We start from the raw sequence: 19,371 nt of genomic DNA, 5'->3' as shown, positions 1-19,371 counted from the left end.
AGGGCAGGTATATCACCTACACTGCGGCTGCCAAGCATGGAATGCGTGGCTCTGCAGAGAAGTTGGGGACACCGCCACGACTTGCAGGCCGGCCTGCTGCCACCTCCTCTACTCCTCCTACTCCATCCTCTTCCATAACCTCCTCGGCTGAGTCCTCATCTGCTGCTGCGTCTTGCTCCACATCAACGGCACCCCCCCAGCTCCCCAGGTACTATTCCACATCCCGGATACGGCAGTGTCACACCGTCTTGGGGTTGACTTGCCTGAAACAAGAGAGTCACACCGGACCAGCACTTCTGTCCGCCCTGAACGCACAGGTGGATCAGTGGCTGACTCTGCACCAACTGGAGATCGGCAAAGTGGTTTCTGACAATGGAAGTAATTTGGTGGCGGCATTGAAATTGGGCAAGTTGACACATGTGCTGTGCATGGCACATGCGTGTAATCTGATCGTACAACGCTTTGTGCATAAGTACCCAGGCTTAAAGGACGTCCTGAAACAGGCCAGGAAGGTGTGTGGCCATTTCAGGCGTTTCTACACGGCCATGGTGCACTTTTCAGATATCCAGCAGCGAAACAACATGCCAGTGAGGCGCTTGATTTGCGAAAGCCCGACACATTGGAATTCAACACTCCTAATGTTCGACTACCTGCTCCAACAAGAAAAAGCCATTAACGAGTATTTGTATGACCTGGGTGCTAGGACAGCCTCTGCGGAGCTAGGAATTTTTTTGCCACGTTACTGGACGCTCATGCTCAATGCCTGTAGGCTCATGCGTCCTTTTGAGGAGGTGACAAACCTAGTCAGTCACACCGAAGGCACCATCAGCGACATCATACCATTTTTTTCTTCCTGGAGCGTGCCCTGCGAAGAGTGCTGGATCAGGCCGTAGATGAGTGTGAAGAGGAAGAGTTGTGGTCACCATCACCACCAGAAACAGCCTTATCAGCATTGCTTGCTGGACCAGCGGCAACGCTGGAAGAGGATTGTGAGGAAGAGGAGTCAGAGGAGGAACGTGGCTTTGAGGAGGAGGAAGACCAACCACAACAGGCATTCCAGGGTGCTCATTGTCACCTATCTGGTACCCGTGGTGTTGTACATGGCTGGGGGAAGAAGATACCTTTAGTGAGATCACTGAGGACGAGGAACAGGACATGAGTAGCTCGGCATCCAACCTTGTGCAAATGGGGTCTTTCATGCTGTCGTGCCTGTTGAGGGACCCTCGTATAAAAAAGCTGAAGAACGACCTGTACTGGGTGTCCACGCTACTAGACCCCCGGTATAAGCATAAAGTGCCTGAAATGTTATCGAATTACCGCAAGTCGGAAAGGATGCAGCAGTTCCTAAATAAATTAAAAAGTATGCTTTACACAGCGTATAAGGGTGATGTCACAGCACAACGGGAATCTAACAGGGGCAGAGATGAAAGTAATCCGACTCCCACGACCACCCAACAAGGACAGGACGCTTTACAGACGTGTTGTTGATGGAGGACATGCGGAGCTTTTTAAGTCCTATGCATCGCCACAGCCCTTCGGGGTCCACCCTCAGAGAATGACTCGACCGACAGGTAGCAGACTACCTCGCCTTAACTGCAGATATCAAAACTCTGAGGAGCGATGAACCCCTTGACTACTGGGTGTGCAGGCTTGACCTGTGGCCTGAGCTATCCCAATTTGCGATAGAACTTCTGGCCTGCCCCGCTTCAAGTGTCCTGTCAGAAAGGACCTTCAGTGCAGCAGGAGGTATTGTCACTGAGAAGAGAAGTCGCCTAGGTCAAAAAAGTCTAGATTACCTCACCTTTATTAAGATGAATGAGGGATGGATCCCAAAGGGACTGACAATGGGCAATATATTCGACTAAAAAAGGCCTGATGAGATGAGCTGCCTTGGGCTAAAAATGGTCTACACGCCAAATGGTGTACATGCCAAATTTTTCTGGCCTCTGGTGCTGCACTGTGGCTTCAAAAACCAAAACAAAAAAAAGGCACATAACAGGGATTAAACTGATAGGAATAGTACTACTTAAAACACCACTCCTATCTGGTGGCACAGTAGATTGCACGCGGTGCTCTGACAAAATGCAGAAGGACATTTGGCCGACGGACATTTGGCCGACAGACAGAAAGCTAAACAATGTTCCGATTTCGGCCGAGGGCAGATACGTTCCAGAGTGCTCTGTTCTAATCAGAGCCTCGGGCACGGCAACTGCCTCTGGGAACCTTACCATGGGTCCCAGACCGCACGTCTTGTAATTCTCTGTCTGGGAAATTATCTGTCAAATCTATCTATTTATCTATCAAATCTATCTATCGTATCTATCAAATGTATCTATTGCATCTATTGATCTATCTATCTATCTAATCTATGTATCTATCAAATCTATCTATCTTGTGGCCGGACTGTTATCTGACAGCCACTTGTGTTTCGGCCAAATGTCCGTCGGCCAAATGTCCGGCCACGATTGCACCCGCAGTGTCCCAAATTTGAAGTAGGAGGACCGACCAAGCATCTTTTTCCATCTCCCGGGTTCCTAAAATCCATGCCATATACACGTCCCCTGATAGGGGACGTAACAGGGATTAAACTGATAGGAATAGTACTACTTAACACACCTTATAATAACGCAGAGAGAGGAGTCTGAAGAAGAGGAGTCAGAGGAGGAAGGTGGCTTTGAGGAGGTGGAAGACCAAACACAGCAGGCGTCCCAGGGGGCTTGTTGTTACCTTTCGGGGACCCTTGGTGTTGTACGTGGCTGGGTGGAGGAAGAGACCTTCAATGACATCAGTGAGGACAAGGAACAGGACATGGCTAGCTTGGTATCCAACCTTGTGCAAATGGGGAGTTTGCGGTTGTGCAAATGGACTGTTTGCGGTGCGTTAAACGGGGAGTTTGGTCCGTCACTGTGAAGCGGGCGTAACCCTTACACTACCTGATCGATACAACATCATACCTGATGTTTTAAAGCACGTTATTCCAAACAATTTAGGAATGTTAGGTAATTTCTGCCCTTTATGGATTAAAACCAGACTCTGCATCAGCTATGTAATTTTCCGTGGGAGTTTTGCCATGGATCCCCCTCCGGCATGCCACAGTCCAGGTGTTAGTACCCTTAAAACATCTTTTCCATCACTACTGTGGCCAGAAAAAGAGTCCCTGTGGGTTTTAAAATTCGCCTGCCTATTGAAGTCAATGGCGGTTCACCCGTTCGCGAACATTTGCGGAGGTTCGTGTTCGCCGTTCGCGAACGGAAAATTTTAAGTTTGCGACATCACTAAAAGCCATTGCTAAACAGTGCAAGTGCAAGTGCATAGCCAACTCAATGCACATAACCGTCTGTACTAGCAGTTGCAATAACAGTAAACGCTATCACTAAACAGTGATCAAAGTGCCAGGGCATAACCAACTCAATGCACATAGCTGTCTGTACCTTGAGCAGCTGCAAGCACAGTAAAAGCTATCACTGAACAGTAATCAATGTGCTGAGCTATGAGCAGTTGCAAGCACAGTAAAAGCCATTATTGAAAGATGATACCAAACCTATTTTTCCAAATTAAACATTATACAAAGGATTACAATTCTATGTCTGTCCCTTTAAACAACTTTATCCTTAGTTTAAAAGGGATATGAAACGCAACATTGATCTTGGTAACCGCAGAGCTCTGCTGGTCCCTAGTAGAACCAGTCGCTGATCCAATCAGCAGTGCTAGCCGCACAACTCAGATTTGTAGGGGCTAAAAGCACACAGTAGTGCAGGGTCGATAGTCACAAACAAACAACATGCTCTAACAAACGAAAGCACATACTTTTTGTACTATAATATTATACCTAGACAAAACGCAACAAGTCATCACCTCTTAAAGCCTTCACTGGGCCTTCCGTTGTACATTAGGAATGATGTGTGTCAGGAAACATTAAGAGGTCACAGATTCCTAAACACTATTGTTAATTCTGACAATATGAATAAACTAGCCCATTTTCACGCTATTGATGTTTAAACAAACCGCAGAAGGTCTAAACATTCCAGGAATTTGATCATGTCTCTGTACAGAAAACACAGTACAGGGTCGTTTATACAAATGTCATAGTCAGGATGAGATGTGGACTTGTTTAACCCAGTGTGAGTTGTATTAGACATATCTCTGTATGATTAATATTTGCAATAAAATAATAATGTGTGATGGAATATTTTGCTGACTGTACATTTTTTAGTAAAGCCATTTAAAGGGACAGAACATTCAAAACTATGTAGTATCCTTTAAGTTGTTTAAATGGACAATAATCTTATTGCATAAATCAGCAATTACGCACTGCATAACAAAGGGGTTTTAAAATCCTTTTGTTAGCAGATTACACAGTTCTGCAAATTAAGCGCAGTTCAAGGATACACCTTGGATGGCTTCCATTTATGTTTCTGGTCTCATTTTCAAAATAAATAATAAAATGTCTGATTTAGTTTGAAAAACAATTTTTAAAAAAAATATATATTTCACAGTGTTGTTTTGTTGTGTTTAATTTCCATTTAATTATGTATAGTAACAAACAAACACAATGTACTTTTATTATATGTTTTGACAACTTTTCTTGTTTTTTTTCTACTGACCTCATAGAAACTGAAGAAATTTTTTCAGAATTCTCACCCTACAACACGCTACAAAGGATTGCTTTTTTAGTATAGAAGCACATTTATAATCTGTACCTAATTTGCCACAACAAAGAAGATAAGATAAACACACTCAAGAGTCTGCTTAAAGGGACACTGAACCCAATTTTTTTCCTTTCGTGATTCAGATAGAGCATGACATTTTAAGCAACTTTCTAATTTACTATTATTACCAAATTTTCTTTATTCTTTTGGTATCTTTATTTGAAATGCAAAAATGTAAGTTTAGATGCCGGCCCATTTTTGGTGAACAACCTGGGTTGTCTTTGCTGATTGGTGGATAAATTCATCCATCAATAAAAAAGTGCTGTCCAGCGTGTCCAAGAAAAAAGCTTAATGCCTTCTTTTTCAAATAAAGATACCAAGAGAACAAAGAAAAAGTGATAATAGGAGTAAATTAGAAAGTTGCTTAAAAATTGCATGCTCTATCTGAATCACGAATTTTTTTTTGGGTTCAGTGTCCCTTTAAGGGGTGTGTCCATGAAGTGTAAAGCAGACAATTGTATGCAGGGCTTGAGGGCGGATTTCCACTACATAAAAATGATTCATGAGATATGAATAGGTTATATATATATATATATTAAAATAACCATCAAATCCAGTAATGTCACAGAAAGAAATCTAATAAAAACAAACATAATTGTTCCTTTGTCTTGGTTTTATTTGAATCTTAATGGAATATTTTATATTTAACATTTGTCATTAGATAATGATGTGCTCTACTTATGATAAAATCTATTTTGAGTCTTTTGATTTTAAAACAGTAATTATGTGTACAGAAGTTGAATACATTTGATAACATCTTGGCTTTTTAATTAACTAGACAGAACTACATTATGATACACATATATATATATATAACAAAAGTAAATGTGTTGCAGATTTCTAAGCAAGGCTATAACACAGGAAGACATATGCATGCTTGGATTTGTCATTTTATGATATGGATTTACTGATCCTTAGTGTGAGCTGGAGAACAGACCGTTAATAGTGTGTCACACTGATTTACAGAATGACTTGACAGATCTGCAAACATCGGCACACTCAAGTCAAATAAACTTATGATTCAGATAGAGCAGCAGTATTAAGACACTTTCCAGTTTACTTCCATTATCAAATTTTGCACAGTCATTTTATATTCACACTTTCTGGGGAACAAGATCCTACTGAGCATGTGCACAAGCTCACAGGGTATATGTATACTAGTCTGTGATTGGCTGATGATTGTCACATGATACAGGGGGCCGGAAAAAGAGAGAGAAAATAAATTTGTTTGAAAAAAAATAATCTACTGATTATTTGAAATTCAGAGTGTTATTGCATTGTCTTTTTATTATGCACTTTTTAAGTATGCATTGAGTGGTGCTTTAAAAGGGACAGTAATACCTTGCAAGAAGGCAGAACAAAAAGTTGTAATTACAATAAATTAACATGCATTCAACTTTTTTTTCACTCATTAGAATAACATTGTTTTGCAGTTTATCATCTGATAATCCCTGCAGAGGCAAATTAGAGACAGATATGTGACAGGGTTAGGCTCGAGAAGACCGTCATGTGCACATCCAATCCTCAGAATTGGAAAGTTCTGAATTTTCACAATTAAATTACAATACATTTTAATGCTCAAATAAAAATTTAATATTACATTGCAAGTGGTAAAAGGGATATGAAACCCAAAATGTTTCTTTTGTTAATAAGAGCATACAGTTTTGAAAGTTTCCAATTTACTTTCATGGTATTCTTTGTTGAAGAGAGATCTATGTAGGCGTCTGGAGCAGGAAATAGTGCGGTCATCCCGTGCTATTGAAAATAACATTGTAGCACAACTGCTGCCATATAGTGCTCCAGACATGTGCACGCTCTTAAAGGGACAGTATACACCAATTTTCATGTAACTGCATGTAATAGACACTACTATAAGGAATAATATGCACAGATACTGATCTAAAAATCCAGTATAAATCCTTTTAAAAGTTACTTAGAAGCTCCCAGTTTAGAGTTTTTAAAAAGGTTACTGGAACACCCACTGAAAGTGTTTGTATAGCAAAAAAAGCAGGACACTCCCCCACCCTTTGCATATGAAAAGACCCTTTACTCAAACAGGAGCAAGCTGGATTAGGTATACTTCGGTATTCTCCTACAACTTTTAGGTTTGGTTATGAGTCTGAAAATCAGCTCAATGTTATTTAAAAATAAGCAAAACTATACATTAAAAAAAAATAATCAACCTGTACGGGCTATATCAATGGATCATCTACAAAACATTTAAGCAAAGAAAAATCTAGTGTATAATGTCCCTTTAAAAGGGATAGTCAAGTAAAAAAACAAAACCTTTCATGTTTCAAATGGGGCATGTAGTTTTAAATAGCTTTCCAATTTACTTTTATCACCAATTTTGCTTTGTTCACTTGGTATTCTTATTTTAAAGCTAAACCTAGGAAGGCTCCTATGATCATTTCTAAGCCCTTGAAGGCCGCCTCTAATCACATGCTTTTTTATTTGCTTTTCACATCAGGGGAGAGCTAGTTCATGTCAGCCATATAGATAACATTGTGATCATGCCCGTGGGTTGTGGCAGACACTGCACTAATTGGCTAAAATACAAGTCAATAGATAATAAATAAATAGTCATGTGATCAGGAGGCTGTCAGACGATGCTTAGATACAAGGTAATCACTGAGGTAAAAAGTGTATTAATATAACTGTTTGTTGTGCAAAATTGGAGAATGGGTAATAAAAGTCATTATATATCTTTTTAAATAGGTCTCTGCTTTTTAACAAAAGATACCATGAGAACAACGAAAATGTGTTAAAGAAGTAAATTAGAAAGTGGTTTAAAATGGCATGGTCTATATAAATCATTAAAGACAAATTTTGGTTTTCATGTCCCTTTAACTTCCTTTTACATTAAATGGTGGTAGGCTAACATGGAGCTAGGTATAAATGAACAGTATATCCTCTTATGAAGAGAAAACATACATGCTGGGGAGTGGCATAATATTAAGTATGGTACCTAAAAGAAAACCAATGATCAAATTGCAAATGACAAGAGAAACAAGACTGTCCACTCTAGATTTCTATGCAGCATTGTCCTTGTAACATTCACAGGGATATAGATAAAGCTCAGAAAGTGTAACTGGATTAGCTTGTGCAACAAGAGGACCCTTCTACCTTTAAAAACGCCAGCTATGGTAGTTACAAAAGTGATATAAACACACAAATATCGGCATTGATGGAGACACTATACTAATTACATCAGTCAGTTTTATATTGTTTTAAGGATTAAAATATACAGGATCAAAGAACAACAGAAGTAGATGCAAATATTCTGCCCTATCTTAAAAGGGACAGTCTAGGCCAAAATAAACTTTCATGATTCAGATAGAGCATGTAATTTTAAACAATTTTCCAATTTACTTTTATCACCAATTTTGCTTTCTCTTCTTGGTATTCTTAGTTGAAAGCTTAACCTAGGAGGTTCATATGCTAATTTCTTAGACCTTGAAGCCCACCTCTTTCAGATTGCATTTTAACAGTGTTTCACCACTAGAGGGTGTTAGTTCACGTATTTCATATAGATAACACTGTGCTCGTGCATGAGAAGTTATCTGGGAGCAGGCACTGATTGGCTAGACTGCAAGTCTGTCAAAAGAACTGAAAAAAGGGGCAGATAAAAGATAATCACAGAGGTTAAAAGTATATTAATACAAAACTGGGGAATGGGTAATAAAGGGATTATCTATCTTTTAAAACAATAAAAATTCTGGTGTAGACTGTCCCTATCTTAAACTCAGGCCATGACACATCCCAGGAGCCAGTAAGTCACTCCTCCTAGAACTTTACTTCTGGCTCCTAAATTTTTTTTGGACTGTTTTACATATAGATATATACAAACACCTTTGTCTGGCTCCTCGGTATTTATACCCTGGCTCCTCACTGAACATACATTTGTAAAGCCCTGTTCTTCAACAGGAAGACTGGACAAATACAGCATGAATTCTGACAAATTAACAGAGTTCAAAGAGCAAGATAAGATAAATAGCATAAAGTCAAGTACTTATTAAATAGAAGACTCCTTATAATTGAGAATATTTGCAATAACAGACACACTAGAAAGGATGGATAGAAGTAAGATAGTAAGGATGAAACACACTTTACAATATCAAGGGTTAACAACTCTTGGACAGAATGGAATCACCAGACATCTCTTTATAACTAAAAGCTGTAAGCCTATATGCAAGATTCTGTTATGAAAAGCTGCAGAATACTCACATTTGCTGAAACCATTGAGACCCACAGTCAGTAACAAGCAGCTCCTTCTCACTCCCAGACTTTTGCAGAAATAGTCCAGCAACTTGTGACTCTGGAAACCTAACCGGCAAATGATCAGTCAGAGGTGGGTGGGCTCCATCGTCACCCAACACCTCATAAAACCAAACGTTTACATATACTACAGAACTGCTGCACACAGTATACACAGCGCATGCAAATCTGTTGGCAACTTGTCATTTTAGGAGCAATGCGTGTAGCATCTCAAAATCTGCTGATCCTACATATTGTAAAAAAATCTCCATCTGTTGCACTCACAGCCACCTACCTATTAGTAATCAAATGCAACCATGAAAAACTGTTAATCAGCATGGGCATATGACTATACCCCAAATTATGTACTTACATCACTGTCAGACCACTAACATATCAAGTCAAGACCCATCATCAGAGGTCAGTTATCAGAGATTTAACACCATCATTATTTAAAAGGGACACTAAACCCAATTTTTTTTCCTTTCATGATTCAAAAAGAGCATGCAATTTTAAGCAACTTTCTAAGCTTTACATTCCTGCTTTTTAAATAAAGCTAGCCAGAGAATGAAGAAAAATTGATAATTGCCAAGCACAGTTACCAACAGTCATCTACCAAACTTTGAACACCATTACCCACCTGATAATTATACCACAGCTTACCAGCAGTCATGTGATGCACTCACTGTCAAGTACTAACAGCCACTATCCACGTGTCATACACTTGACATCACCCACAGCAAAGCCAGCTCAAAGCATTGTGCTGTCTGAGTCCAAGAACTCAACTCTGCTCACTACAGCCTAAGCCCATAGTCAGCAGCCTCAAAGATTAAACTTCAGCAGATTCACACAAGAGCACGCTGACGTCCAGCTAATGGATCCAATACAAGAGGAATTGTACAGAAACTATTAGTCAGAACTTGCTGCTGGGGTCCTGTGGTCCCCCCTGGTCCAATACAAACAGATATGAAATAAAAAAACACATTTTGTGCTAAAAATCCAAACAAACAAGAAATAAGTTGTTGACTACTGCTGGTTGCTATGGCCACCTACCTAGCTGTGATAAAGCACCATTCCACATCTATTACAGTCACAAAACCTCAGCCATAGCCCGCAGCCAAATGATACAGTACAGCGATTAAAGGTAAAGCACAGCCAGCTTCTGCACTCATGAGCAGTTAGGCATTTAAAGGCAGTTTATTATGTGTAATTGCATTCTACAGTATACAGTGTCAAGCATGAATCTGTGCTGTATATATTGTAGCTAACAATACAATTACACCCCATCACCCACTAAATAGGCATCCAGCCTTGATACAGTATCTACCACTTAACCATTACCCACTAGCTCATCAAACAATGATCAAATCCTGAAATAACCTACAGCTGTCAAACACCACTCCCTTCTGCACCTATCGTTTAGATTATCCCTGCAAATAGGTTAAGTATATAAAGTCACTTCTAGCATTGCACTACCGAGAGCTGGCTAAACACATCTGATGAGCCAATAACACAAGTCATATGTGCATAGCAACCAATTGCCAGCTATCTCCCAGTAGTGCTTTCAACAAATGAAACCAAGAGAATGAAGTAAATTTGCTAACAGAAGTAAATTTAAAAGTTTCATATATTGGCAAAAATGCTTCCAGTAAAATTTATCACTGTTTTAGTGTCAGCATTTTCTCTGCACGTGCACATGAAGCATAGCTAGATATTCTCAGCGCACCAGCATTTTAAATACTGCAGCAGCTCAGAACACCAGTGGGGCTTGTATCACATCAGCAATTAGCAAATTGTGTCATTACCAGATGGTACACGCACCTTAGTCTCTTTGGGCAAGTGCTGTGTTTAAAATGCTGGTGCACGGTGCATACTTAAATACACATTTGAAAAAGCTTCAGATGTTATTAGAAGCATTTTTGCTAATTCATGTATACTGCAAAAATGCTTCTTTTCAAAGTGAAATGCACCCATGCAAATTACAATTTTGGCTGGAATGTCCCTTTAAGGATACAGCGCAATTTTGGGGTTGAGACTGATTTAAAGAGAGTTTATTCTCCGATCCAGACAGCTCATTATCAGTGCAATTCCTTGAGCCAGCCCTTACACCTGTTGCCAAAGTCTTGTAACAATGATGTATTATTATTTAATAACGTTCTATAAAATAAATTTACAAGCAATAAGTGTCAAGTCACATTCTTACCAATGATATTTGTAACAAAATGCAATACCTGGTTAATGACACACAACTATGTGATGAAGAAATGCTATTTATTTAACTAAATGGACACCGGACTGATTTCTGGATGATCAATATAATTCACACTTCACCATGCAAAGAGATCTATATATCTTTTATCTATCATCTATCTATCTTGTCTATCATTAGGTGTGAGAACATTTGATCTTATCTGAAGTTGCATTGGAAAGATTATTCATTATATCTACAATGTATTTTAATAATATTCCGGGTTATCTTAGGTCATATATATATATACACAACTTTTTTGATGACTCCTGTTTTTACAACATGGCATTGTATAACATGACTTAAAGGGACACAAAATAAAAATTTGATTCACATAGTGCATGCAATTCTAAACAACTTTCCAATTCACTTCTTTTATCCAGTTTGCTAGATTTCTCTTGGTATCCTTTGTTGAAAAGCGTACCTAGGTAGAATTATGTAACATGACGATAGCCTCATTATTTATTTTTTAAAAGCATATGTCACCCAAAACTATACTTACCTCTACCATGAAGCTGTTCTCAAACAGCGATTCACAGGCTCGCCATCTTATCACAGCAAGGCTGATCGCACCATTAATTTACACGTAGCACACAGCAGAGGTAAGTATACTTTTGGGTGACATAGTATGTGTTTAAAAGATGAAAATAAATCATAAGGCTATTGATATGATACATAATTTTGCACATAGTGCAAAATTATGTAACATTTTTCACAACGTTTACTGTCCCTTTAATCAAACTTCATTATAGGAGTAAATTGGAAAGTTGTTTAAAATTGCATGTTCTATCTGAGTCGTGAAAGAAAGAATTTGGGGTTTCAGGTCCCTTTAAAATACAACAAAAGGTTTTTCTAACCCTTGTCATATCCAGTTTATTTGGAGATGGTGTAAAACTACTTAGTATGGTGTCTTGTAACATTTAGATACCTAAAAGCCAACCCTATCCAAAATCCAATGGATGATTATTTGCCAACCAGTAAATGCATCAGCTGAGGGGGTCAGAGTTGCAACTAATTTATGCAGCAAACCATTAGTCATTAGTAAGGGCATTACAGAGGAACAGGGCAAGGGCATGCTTATTTGGGATTGGTCATATAGAAATTCTATATTCCAAAGTGCTAGAATAAAAGGTGTTCTGAACAAAAAAAAAACAACAACAACACACAGTCTACAAATATACAGCAACACTTTAAAAGTACATAAAAGGCAAAATTAAAACTTTCATGATTCGGATAACGTGCAATTTTTAGGTTTATTCAATATACAAATTTACTAGGCATCTCTTGCTGAAAAGCATACCTATGTAGTCTTGGGAGAAGCAATCAATTACAGAGAGCTAGCTGGTGATTGGTGGCTAAACACATATGTATGCTGTCATTGGATCACAAGACCCTGACTGGTTCCAGTAAATAAAACGGACATTCTGGTCAAAATTTAAATGCACATAGATTAAATTACATCTTTGAATAGAAACATATTTACATTATACATGTATTGGCAAAAATGCTGCTAGTAAAAGTTATAACTGTTTTAGTGTTAACATTTTCTCTGCACGTGCACATGAAACATAGCTAGGTATTCTCAGTGCACCAGCATTTTAAATATTATAGCTGCTCAGAGCTCCAGTGGGGCTTGTATCAAGTCAGCAATTAACACATTCAGTCATTGACAGATGATACAAACACCTTAAGCTCTCTGAGTAAGTGCTGTGTTAAAAATGCTGGTGCACGGTGTATACTTAAATACATTTTGAAACAGCTATAGCTTTTATAAGAAGCATTTTTGCTAATACATATACTGTATATTACAAAAATGCTTCTATTCAAAACTGAAATGGATCCATGAGGATTTCAATTTTGTCTGGAATGTCCCTTTAAATTGCTGCTTTGGAGCTGAATTAACTATAAAATGCAAATGTTACAGCATTTTATTATAGCACCTTAACAACATGCAAAGGGTTAAACACAGTCATATACAAGCAATAGTGTAATAATAAAATGCTCAAACACAATAGAATATTGGTTTGCACTTTTATGTAACAAATGGAATAATTAAGATTTACTTCAAAGCATACTGGGCCAATCACAAAATAATGCTGTGATTTGAAAAGAGGTTACTTTATTAGTGATTGAGAAAGAGATAGACCTAAAGTTAGTGAAAAAGTTAACAAATGTTTTTATTTGATCGCATTTGGCAGTGAAATGGTGGCGTGAAAAATACCAAAATGGGCCTAGATCAATACTTTGGGTTGTCTACTAAAAAAAAAATATATACATGTGATGGGTTATTCAGGGATTCCTGAAAGATATCAGTGTTATAATGTAACTATTGCTAATTTTGAAAACAAATGGTTTGGAAATAGCAAAGTGCTACTTGTATTTATTGCCCTATGACTTGCAAAAAAAGCAAAGAACATGTAAGCATTGGGTATTTCTAAACTCAGGACAAAATTTAAAAACTATTTAGCATGGGTGTTTTTTGGTGGTTGTAGATGTGCGACAGATTTTGCGGGTCAAAGTTACAAAAAGTGTGGTTTTTTTCATCATATTTTATAAAACAAATTATAGTAAATTATAAGATATGATGAAATGATAGTATATTTAGAAAGTCCATTTAGTGAAGAGAAAAATTGTATATAATAATATGTGTGGGTACAGTAAATGAGTAAGAGGAAAATTACAGCTAAACGCAAACACCGCAGAAATGTAAAAATAGCCCTGGTCCTTAAGGGTAAGAAAAATGGTTCAGGTACTAACGGTTAAACTTAAAAGGGACAGTACACTGTAAAATTGCTTTTATATTAATGTATTTTCAATGACTTGTTATACCAGCTGCAGAGTATAAAATTTATGAGAAATTTTATTTTTCGGTTTATTTGCGTATATGAAATAGCTGGTTTTGTGCTTTTAAACCACAGCCTATTACAATGGGTTGAGCTTTAGGTAATATCAGATCTCATTATGTTATCACTTTGTGTACACAGACTTGCTTCCTTATCTTATATTTGTCTAGAAAACCAAAGCTCAATACTTAGAAAGAACAATGGAAAATTATCATTTTATTACTTTACTATAATGCACCCCACTGAGAGTGTAATCTCTTCTGCTGGCTGTGTTTACTTAGGCTATTCAATAGAATATACTCCAGTATAGAAACTTTCAGTATAGGTTGGGATACCAAAATGCCAAAATAGGGGTAAAGGAGCTATTTGTAAACCATTTTAAACTCTTTAAAGGGGAGAAAACTTTTGGGTGAATTGTCCCTTTAACAGCTTTATATCAGGAAAGATAACCAGATCTAATTTGTGTTAGGGAGGGATTAAGCTGGTCAGGTTTACATTTGGGGAATGAAGACAGATGAGTCTCACTTGTGTTTGAGAGGGGAGGGGGGGCATCTAGGGTTGCCACCTCAGCCATGTTTTCCTGGATACTTACGAGTTACACATGCTGCCGGGGACAACATGCATTGTGCACCTAAACAGCACACAAATAGTGACCATAGACAGCAATATTCATGCCCATCCTTGCAGCGTGTGCAACTCATAAGTGTCCAGGAAAACATGACCGAAGTGGCAAACCTAGGGGGATATTATCTGTTTTAGGGGGGACGTGGTTGCTTGAGCTTTGTAGGAGGGGACAGGAAAGTCTGATTTGTGTTTGAGGAGGGATAAGGGGGAACAAACTTGATTAATGCTGGGTACTAGACAGGTAGGTATGATCAGAGTGCAGGTGAGTTGACCATGTGTAGAATTAGACAGGTAGGTATGATCAGAGTGCAGGTGAGTTGACCATGTGTAGTATTAGACAGGTAGGTATGATCAGAGTGCAGGTGAGTTGACCATGTGTAGAATTAGACAGGTAGGTATGATCAGAGTGCAGGTGAGTTGACCATGTGTAGAATTAGACAGGTAGGTATGATCAGAGTGCAGGTGAGTTGACCATGTGTAGAATTAGACAGGTAGGTATGATCAGAGTGCAGGTGAGTTGACCATGTGTAGAATTAGACAGATAGGTATGATCAGAGTGCAGGTGAGTTGACCATGTGTAGAATTAGACAGGTAGGTATGATCAGAGTGCAGGTGAGTTGACCATGTGTAGAATTAGACAGGTAGGTATGATCAGAGTGCAGGTGAGTTGACAATGTGTAGAATTAGACAGGTAGGTATGATCAGAGTGCAGGTGAGATGACCATGTGTAGAATTAGGCAGGTAGGTATGATCAGAGTGCAGGTGAGTTGACCATGTGTAGAATTAGACAGGTAGGTATGATCAGAGTGCAGGTGAGTTGACCATGTGTAGAATTAGACAGGTAGGTATGATCAGAGTGCAGGTGAGTTGACCATGTGTAGAATTAGACAGGTAGGTATGATTAGTGTGTGTGTTGAGGAAATTCTATCAGTGTTAAACTGAGATCTGTGTGTGCATATGTGCAAGCAGAGTCTGCCATGTGTGTCTAAAACAGGAGGTGTGTTCTGCAATCACAATGGGCTTTCATAACCAGTAACACTTCTGTGTTTGCTTCAGGCTGAGAAGTAAAAAAATGTTTTATCCCTTACCTTAATTAATCCAAATTGTTTAAGAAGATCTGCACGACCAGGTGTGACACGTATGGGGGATTCAGGTACAATATCATCCTCTAATGTGATCATAGTTACAAAACTCCACACCTTACCCCAAAAAATACACAGTACAAAGAAGCACCCTAATCTTTAGTAACTCAGCACTAAGGCTTCCCCAAAATAAAACATCTAACACAAACTCTAAACCAGGACAGCTCAGGATATTTCCAACACAAGTTATTATTTGATTAACCCTAATTCAATATGGGAAGGGATGAGACAAACTTTGATTTGAGCTGAATTTCCTGACAGGATGGGAATCTGTTGCTCCTATAATCTAGCAATCACTGCACCCCATGTGCAGGCAATGAACATGCACACCAGTTGCACTCATGTAAACCCGGACAGGATCCCTTTGTCTGGCATAAGGGTCGGCCCTGGATAACAAACAATAATCCAGGCCAGGTTTTTTGTAAAACGCACAAGCTGTTCCCCTAACAGACACCTAATAGTGGTTAAAATACAGACTCAAAGCTAAGAGTTTTTTAAATAAATATGTAAGTCAAGGTAACATTATAGGATTCCAACAGAGTAGCAATGAAAAAAAAATAGTTTGCTTCTATTAAGTTAAGTTTTTCTCTTGGTATCATTTGTTGAAACCCAGCTTTTTTCCCATGATAGGCTCAGGAGAGTGCAGGTGCACTATACAGCAGCTGTGTTTGCAACAATTTTATGCATATAGTGCTCGATACTTGCACGCTTCTGAGCATACTTCAGTATGCTCTCATGGAAAGAAGCTATGCTTGTACGCTTCTGAGCATACTTCAGTATGTTCTCATGGAAAGAAGCTATGCTTGTACGCTTCTGAGCATACTTTTGTATGCTCTTATGGAATGAAGATATGCTTGCACACTTCTGAACATATTTCAGAATGCTGTCATGGAATGAAGATATGCTTTCACACTTCTGAACATATTTCAGTATGCTCTCATGGAATGAAGATATGCTTGCACACTTCTGAACATACTTCAGTATGCTCTCATGGAATGAAGATATGCTTGCACACGTTTGAACATACTTCAGAATGCTGTAATGGAATGAAGATATGCTTGCACACTTTAGAATGCTGTCATGAAATGAAGATATGCTTGCACACTTCAGTATGCTGTCATGGAATGAAGATATGCTTGCACACTTCTGAGCATACTTCCGTATGCTGTCATGGAATGAAGATATGCTTGCACACTTCTGAGCATACTTCTGTATGCTGTCATGGAATGAAGATATGCTTGTACGCTTCTGAGCATATTTCAGAATGCTGTAATGGAATGAAGATATGCTTGCACACTTTAGAATGCTGTCATGAAATGAAGATATGCTTGCACACTTCAGTATGCTGTTATGGAATGAAGATATGCTTGCACACTTCAGTATGCTGTTATGGAATGAAGATATGCTTGCACACTTCTGAGCATACTTCTGTATGCTGTCATGGAATGAAGATATGCTTGTACGCTTCTGAGCATATTTCAGAATGCTGTAAGGAAATGAAGATATGCTTGCACACTTCAGTATGCTGTTATGGAATGAAGATATGCTTGCACGCTTCTGAGCACACTTCAGAATGTTGTCATGGAAAGAAGCTATGCTTGTACGCTTCTGAGCACACTTCAGAATGCTGTCATGGAAAGAAGCTATGCTTGTACGCTTCTGAGCACACTTCAGAATGCTGTCATGGAAAGAAGCTATGCTTGTATGCTTCTGAGCACACTTCAGAATGTTGTCATGGAAAGAAGCTATGCTTGTACGCTTCTGAGCACACTTCAGAATGCTGTCATGGAAAGAAGCTATGCTTGTACGCTTCTGAGCACACTTCAGAATGCTGTCATGGAAAGAAGCTATGCTTGTATGCTTCTGAGCATATTTCAATATGCTCTCATGGAATGAAGATATGCTTGCACACTTCTGAGAATACTTCAGAATGCTGTCATGGAATGAAGATATGCTTGCACACTTCTGAGCATACTTCAGAATGCTGTCATGGAATGAAGATATGCTTGCACACTTCTGAGAATACTTCAGAATGCTGTCATGGAATGAAGATATGCTTGCACACTTCTGAGCATACTTCAGAATGCTGTCATGGAATGAAGATATGCTTGCACACTTCTGAGAATACTTCAGAATGCTGTCATGGAATGAAGATATGCTTGCACACTTCTGAGCATACTTCAGAATGCTGTCATGGAATGAAGATATGCTTGCACACTTCTGAGCATACTTCAGAATGCTGTCATCGAAGAAGCTATGCTTGTATGCTTCTGAGCATATTTCAATATGCTCTCATGTAATGAAGATATGCTTGCACACTTCTAAGTATACTTCCGTATGCTGTCATGGAAAGAAGCTAGGCTTGCAGGCTTCTGAGCATATTAAATAATGTAAAAAATGCAATAAAAATGTATCACATTAAAAATCATAATGAAATAGTTCAGCAAAAATCAAATTTTTATGGAAATATTAACATTTGTATTGAAATTATGCAAGAAAATGTATTTAAAGCACAGGGTAGAAATTGTAATAAAACTAATCTGCACAGGATAAACATTTTGTGAAAGTCTTATTTATGCTACAAAAGTAAAAGTTAATGATTCTGCTAATTGTAAAATCTTTCCCCTCCTCTGCTTGTCGGCTGAACAAGGGAGAGCTGAAACTTCTCTGCCAGGTCTATCACATTATTTTAAAGGGACATAAAACTCAATTCAGATAGAAAATACAACTTTAAAAAATTCCAATTTGCTTCTATTCTCAAATTTGCTTCATTCTCTTATTCTTTGTTGAAGAGATAGGTAGGTAGCGTGCACATGCCTGAAACACTACATGACAGGAAATAGTGCTGCCATCTAGTGCTCGTGCTAATGTATAACAGTGCTGTAGACACGTGCACACTCCTGAACTTACCTTCCTGCTTTTCAACAAAAGATAACAAGAGAACAGACAGTTTGATATTAGAAGTAAATTGGAAAGTTATTTAAAACTGTATGCTCTATCTGAATCGTGAAAGAAAAAAAATTGAGGTTTATGTCCCTTTAAAATTTCCCATTGCTATTCTTGCTGTTTTTTTTTCTCCAAAACTAAAACCTGGCTGAATTGTGTCAAAAAACTTTAAATACTTATTCCTCACAAGCATAAGAAAATAGAGGTGAATGTCAGATTATATACGCTGATAACAGGGTAATCCTGGTTTTGTTGTTTTGGTGTGGTATTTAAAGGGATAACTTAAAGTGAATGTTAATTTGGAAAAATTAGTGCCCGGTTTTTAATAAACCTATTAAAAACAAGGGCACTTTAATTCATCAAAATTGACATTTCACTTGTTTTCTTCAAAAACTTACCTTTTAATCCTGGCAGCCACTCCAGCAATTCCCCAGCCATGGGAAGCCTCTGCAGACATTAGAAATGATGAATCCGGCTTCCTCCAATCACGGCTCCCCACCCCCCCGGGGGAATCTTGGCCTGATGCAACGCCATGATTGGAGGAAGACTGATTCGTCATTTTGGACCTGCGAAGATGGCTTGCGACAGGCAGAGGAAGTGCT

At 38.5% G+C, this 19,371-nt stretch overlaps 1 protein-coding gene across 7 annotated transcripts in view; it reads right to left on the bottom strand.

Annotated features, from left to right (window-relative positions):
* The window catches only part of ANO1 (anoctamin 1), a 311,489-nt gene that overhangs the window by 148,470 nt on the left and 143,648 nt on the right, over positions 1-19,371 (bottom strand). The window contains exon 1 of one of the 7 annotated variants that reach the window (XM_053720574.1): positions 8,937-9,052. The exons of the other annotated variants lie outside the window; for them this stretch is intronic. Within the exon in view, the coding sequence (XP_053576549.1) occupies positions 8,937-8,951 (15 nt within the window). The 5' untranslated portion in view covers positions 8,952-9,052. Of the gene's footprint in view, positions 1-8,936; positions 9,053-19,371 lie in introns of those variants that run through there. 7 annotated transcript variants of the gene reach the window in all.

This window comes from Bombina bombina, chromosome 7, assembly GCF_027579735.1.
Source record: "Bombina bombina isolate aBomBom1 chromosome 7, aBomBom1.pri, whole genome shotgun sequence".
Taxonomy (NCBI): domain Eukaryota; kingdom Metazoa; phylum Chordata; class Amphibia; order Anura; family Bombinatoridae; genus Bombina; species Bombina bombina.
The sequence above is the reverse complement of the archived record's forward strand: the minus strand, read 5'-3'. Positions and strand labels throughout refer to the sequence as shown.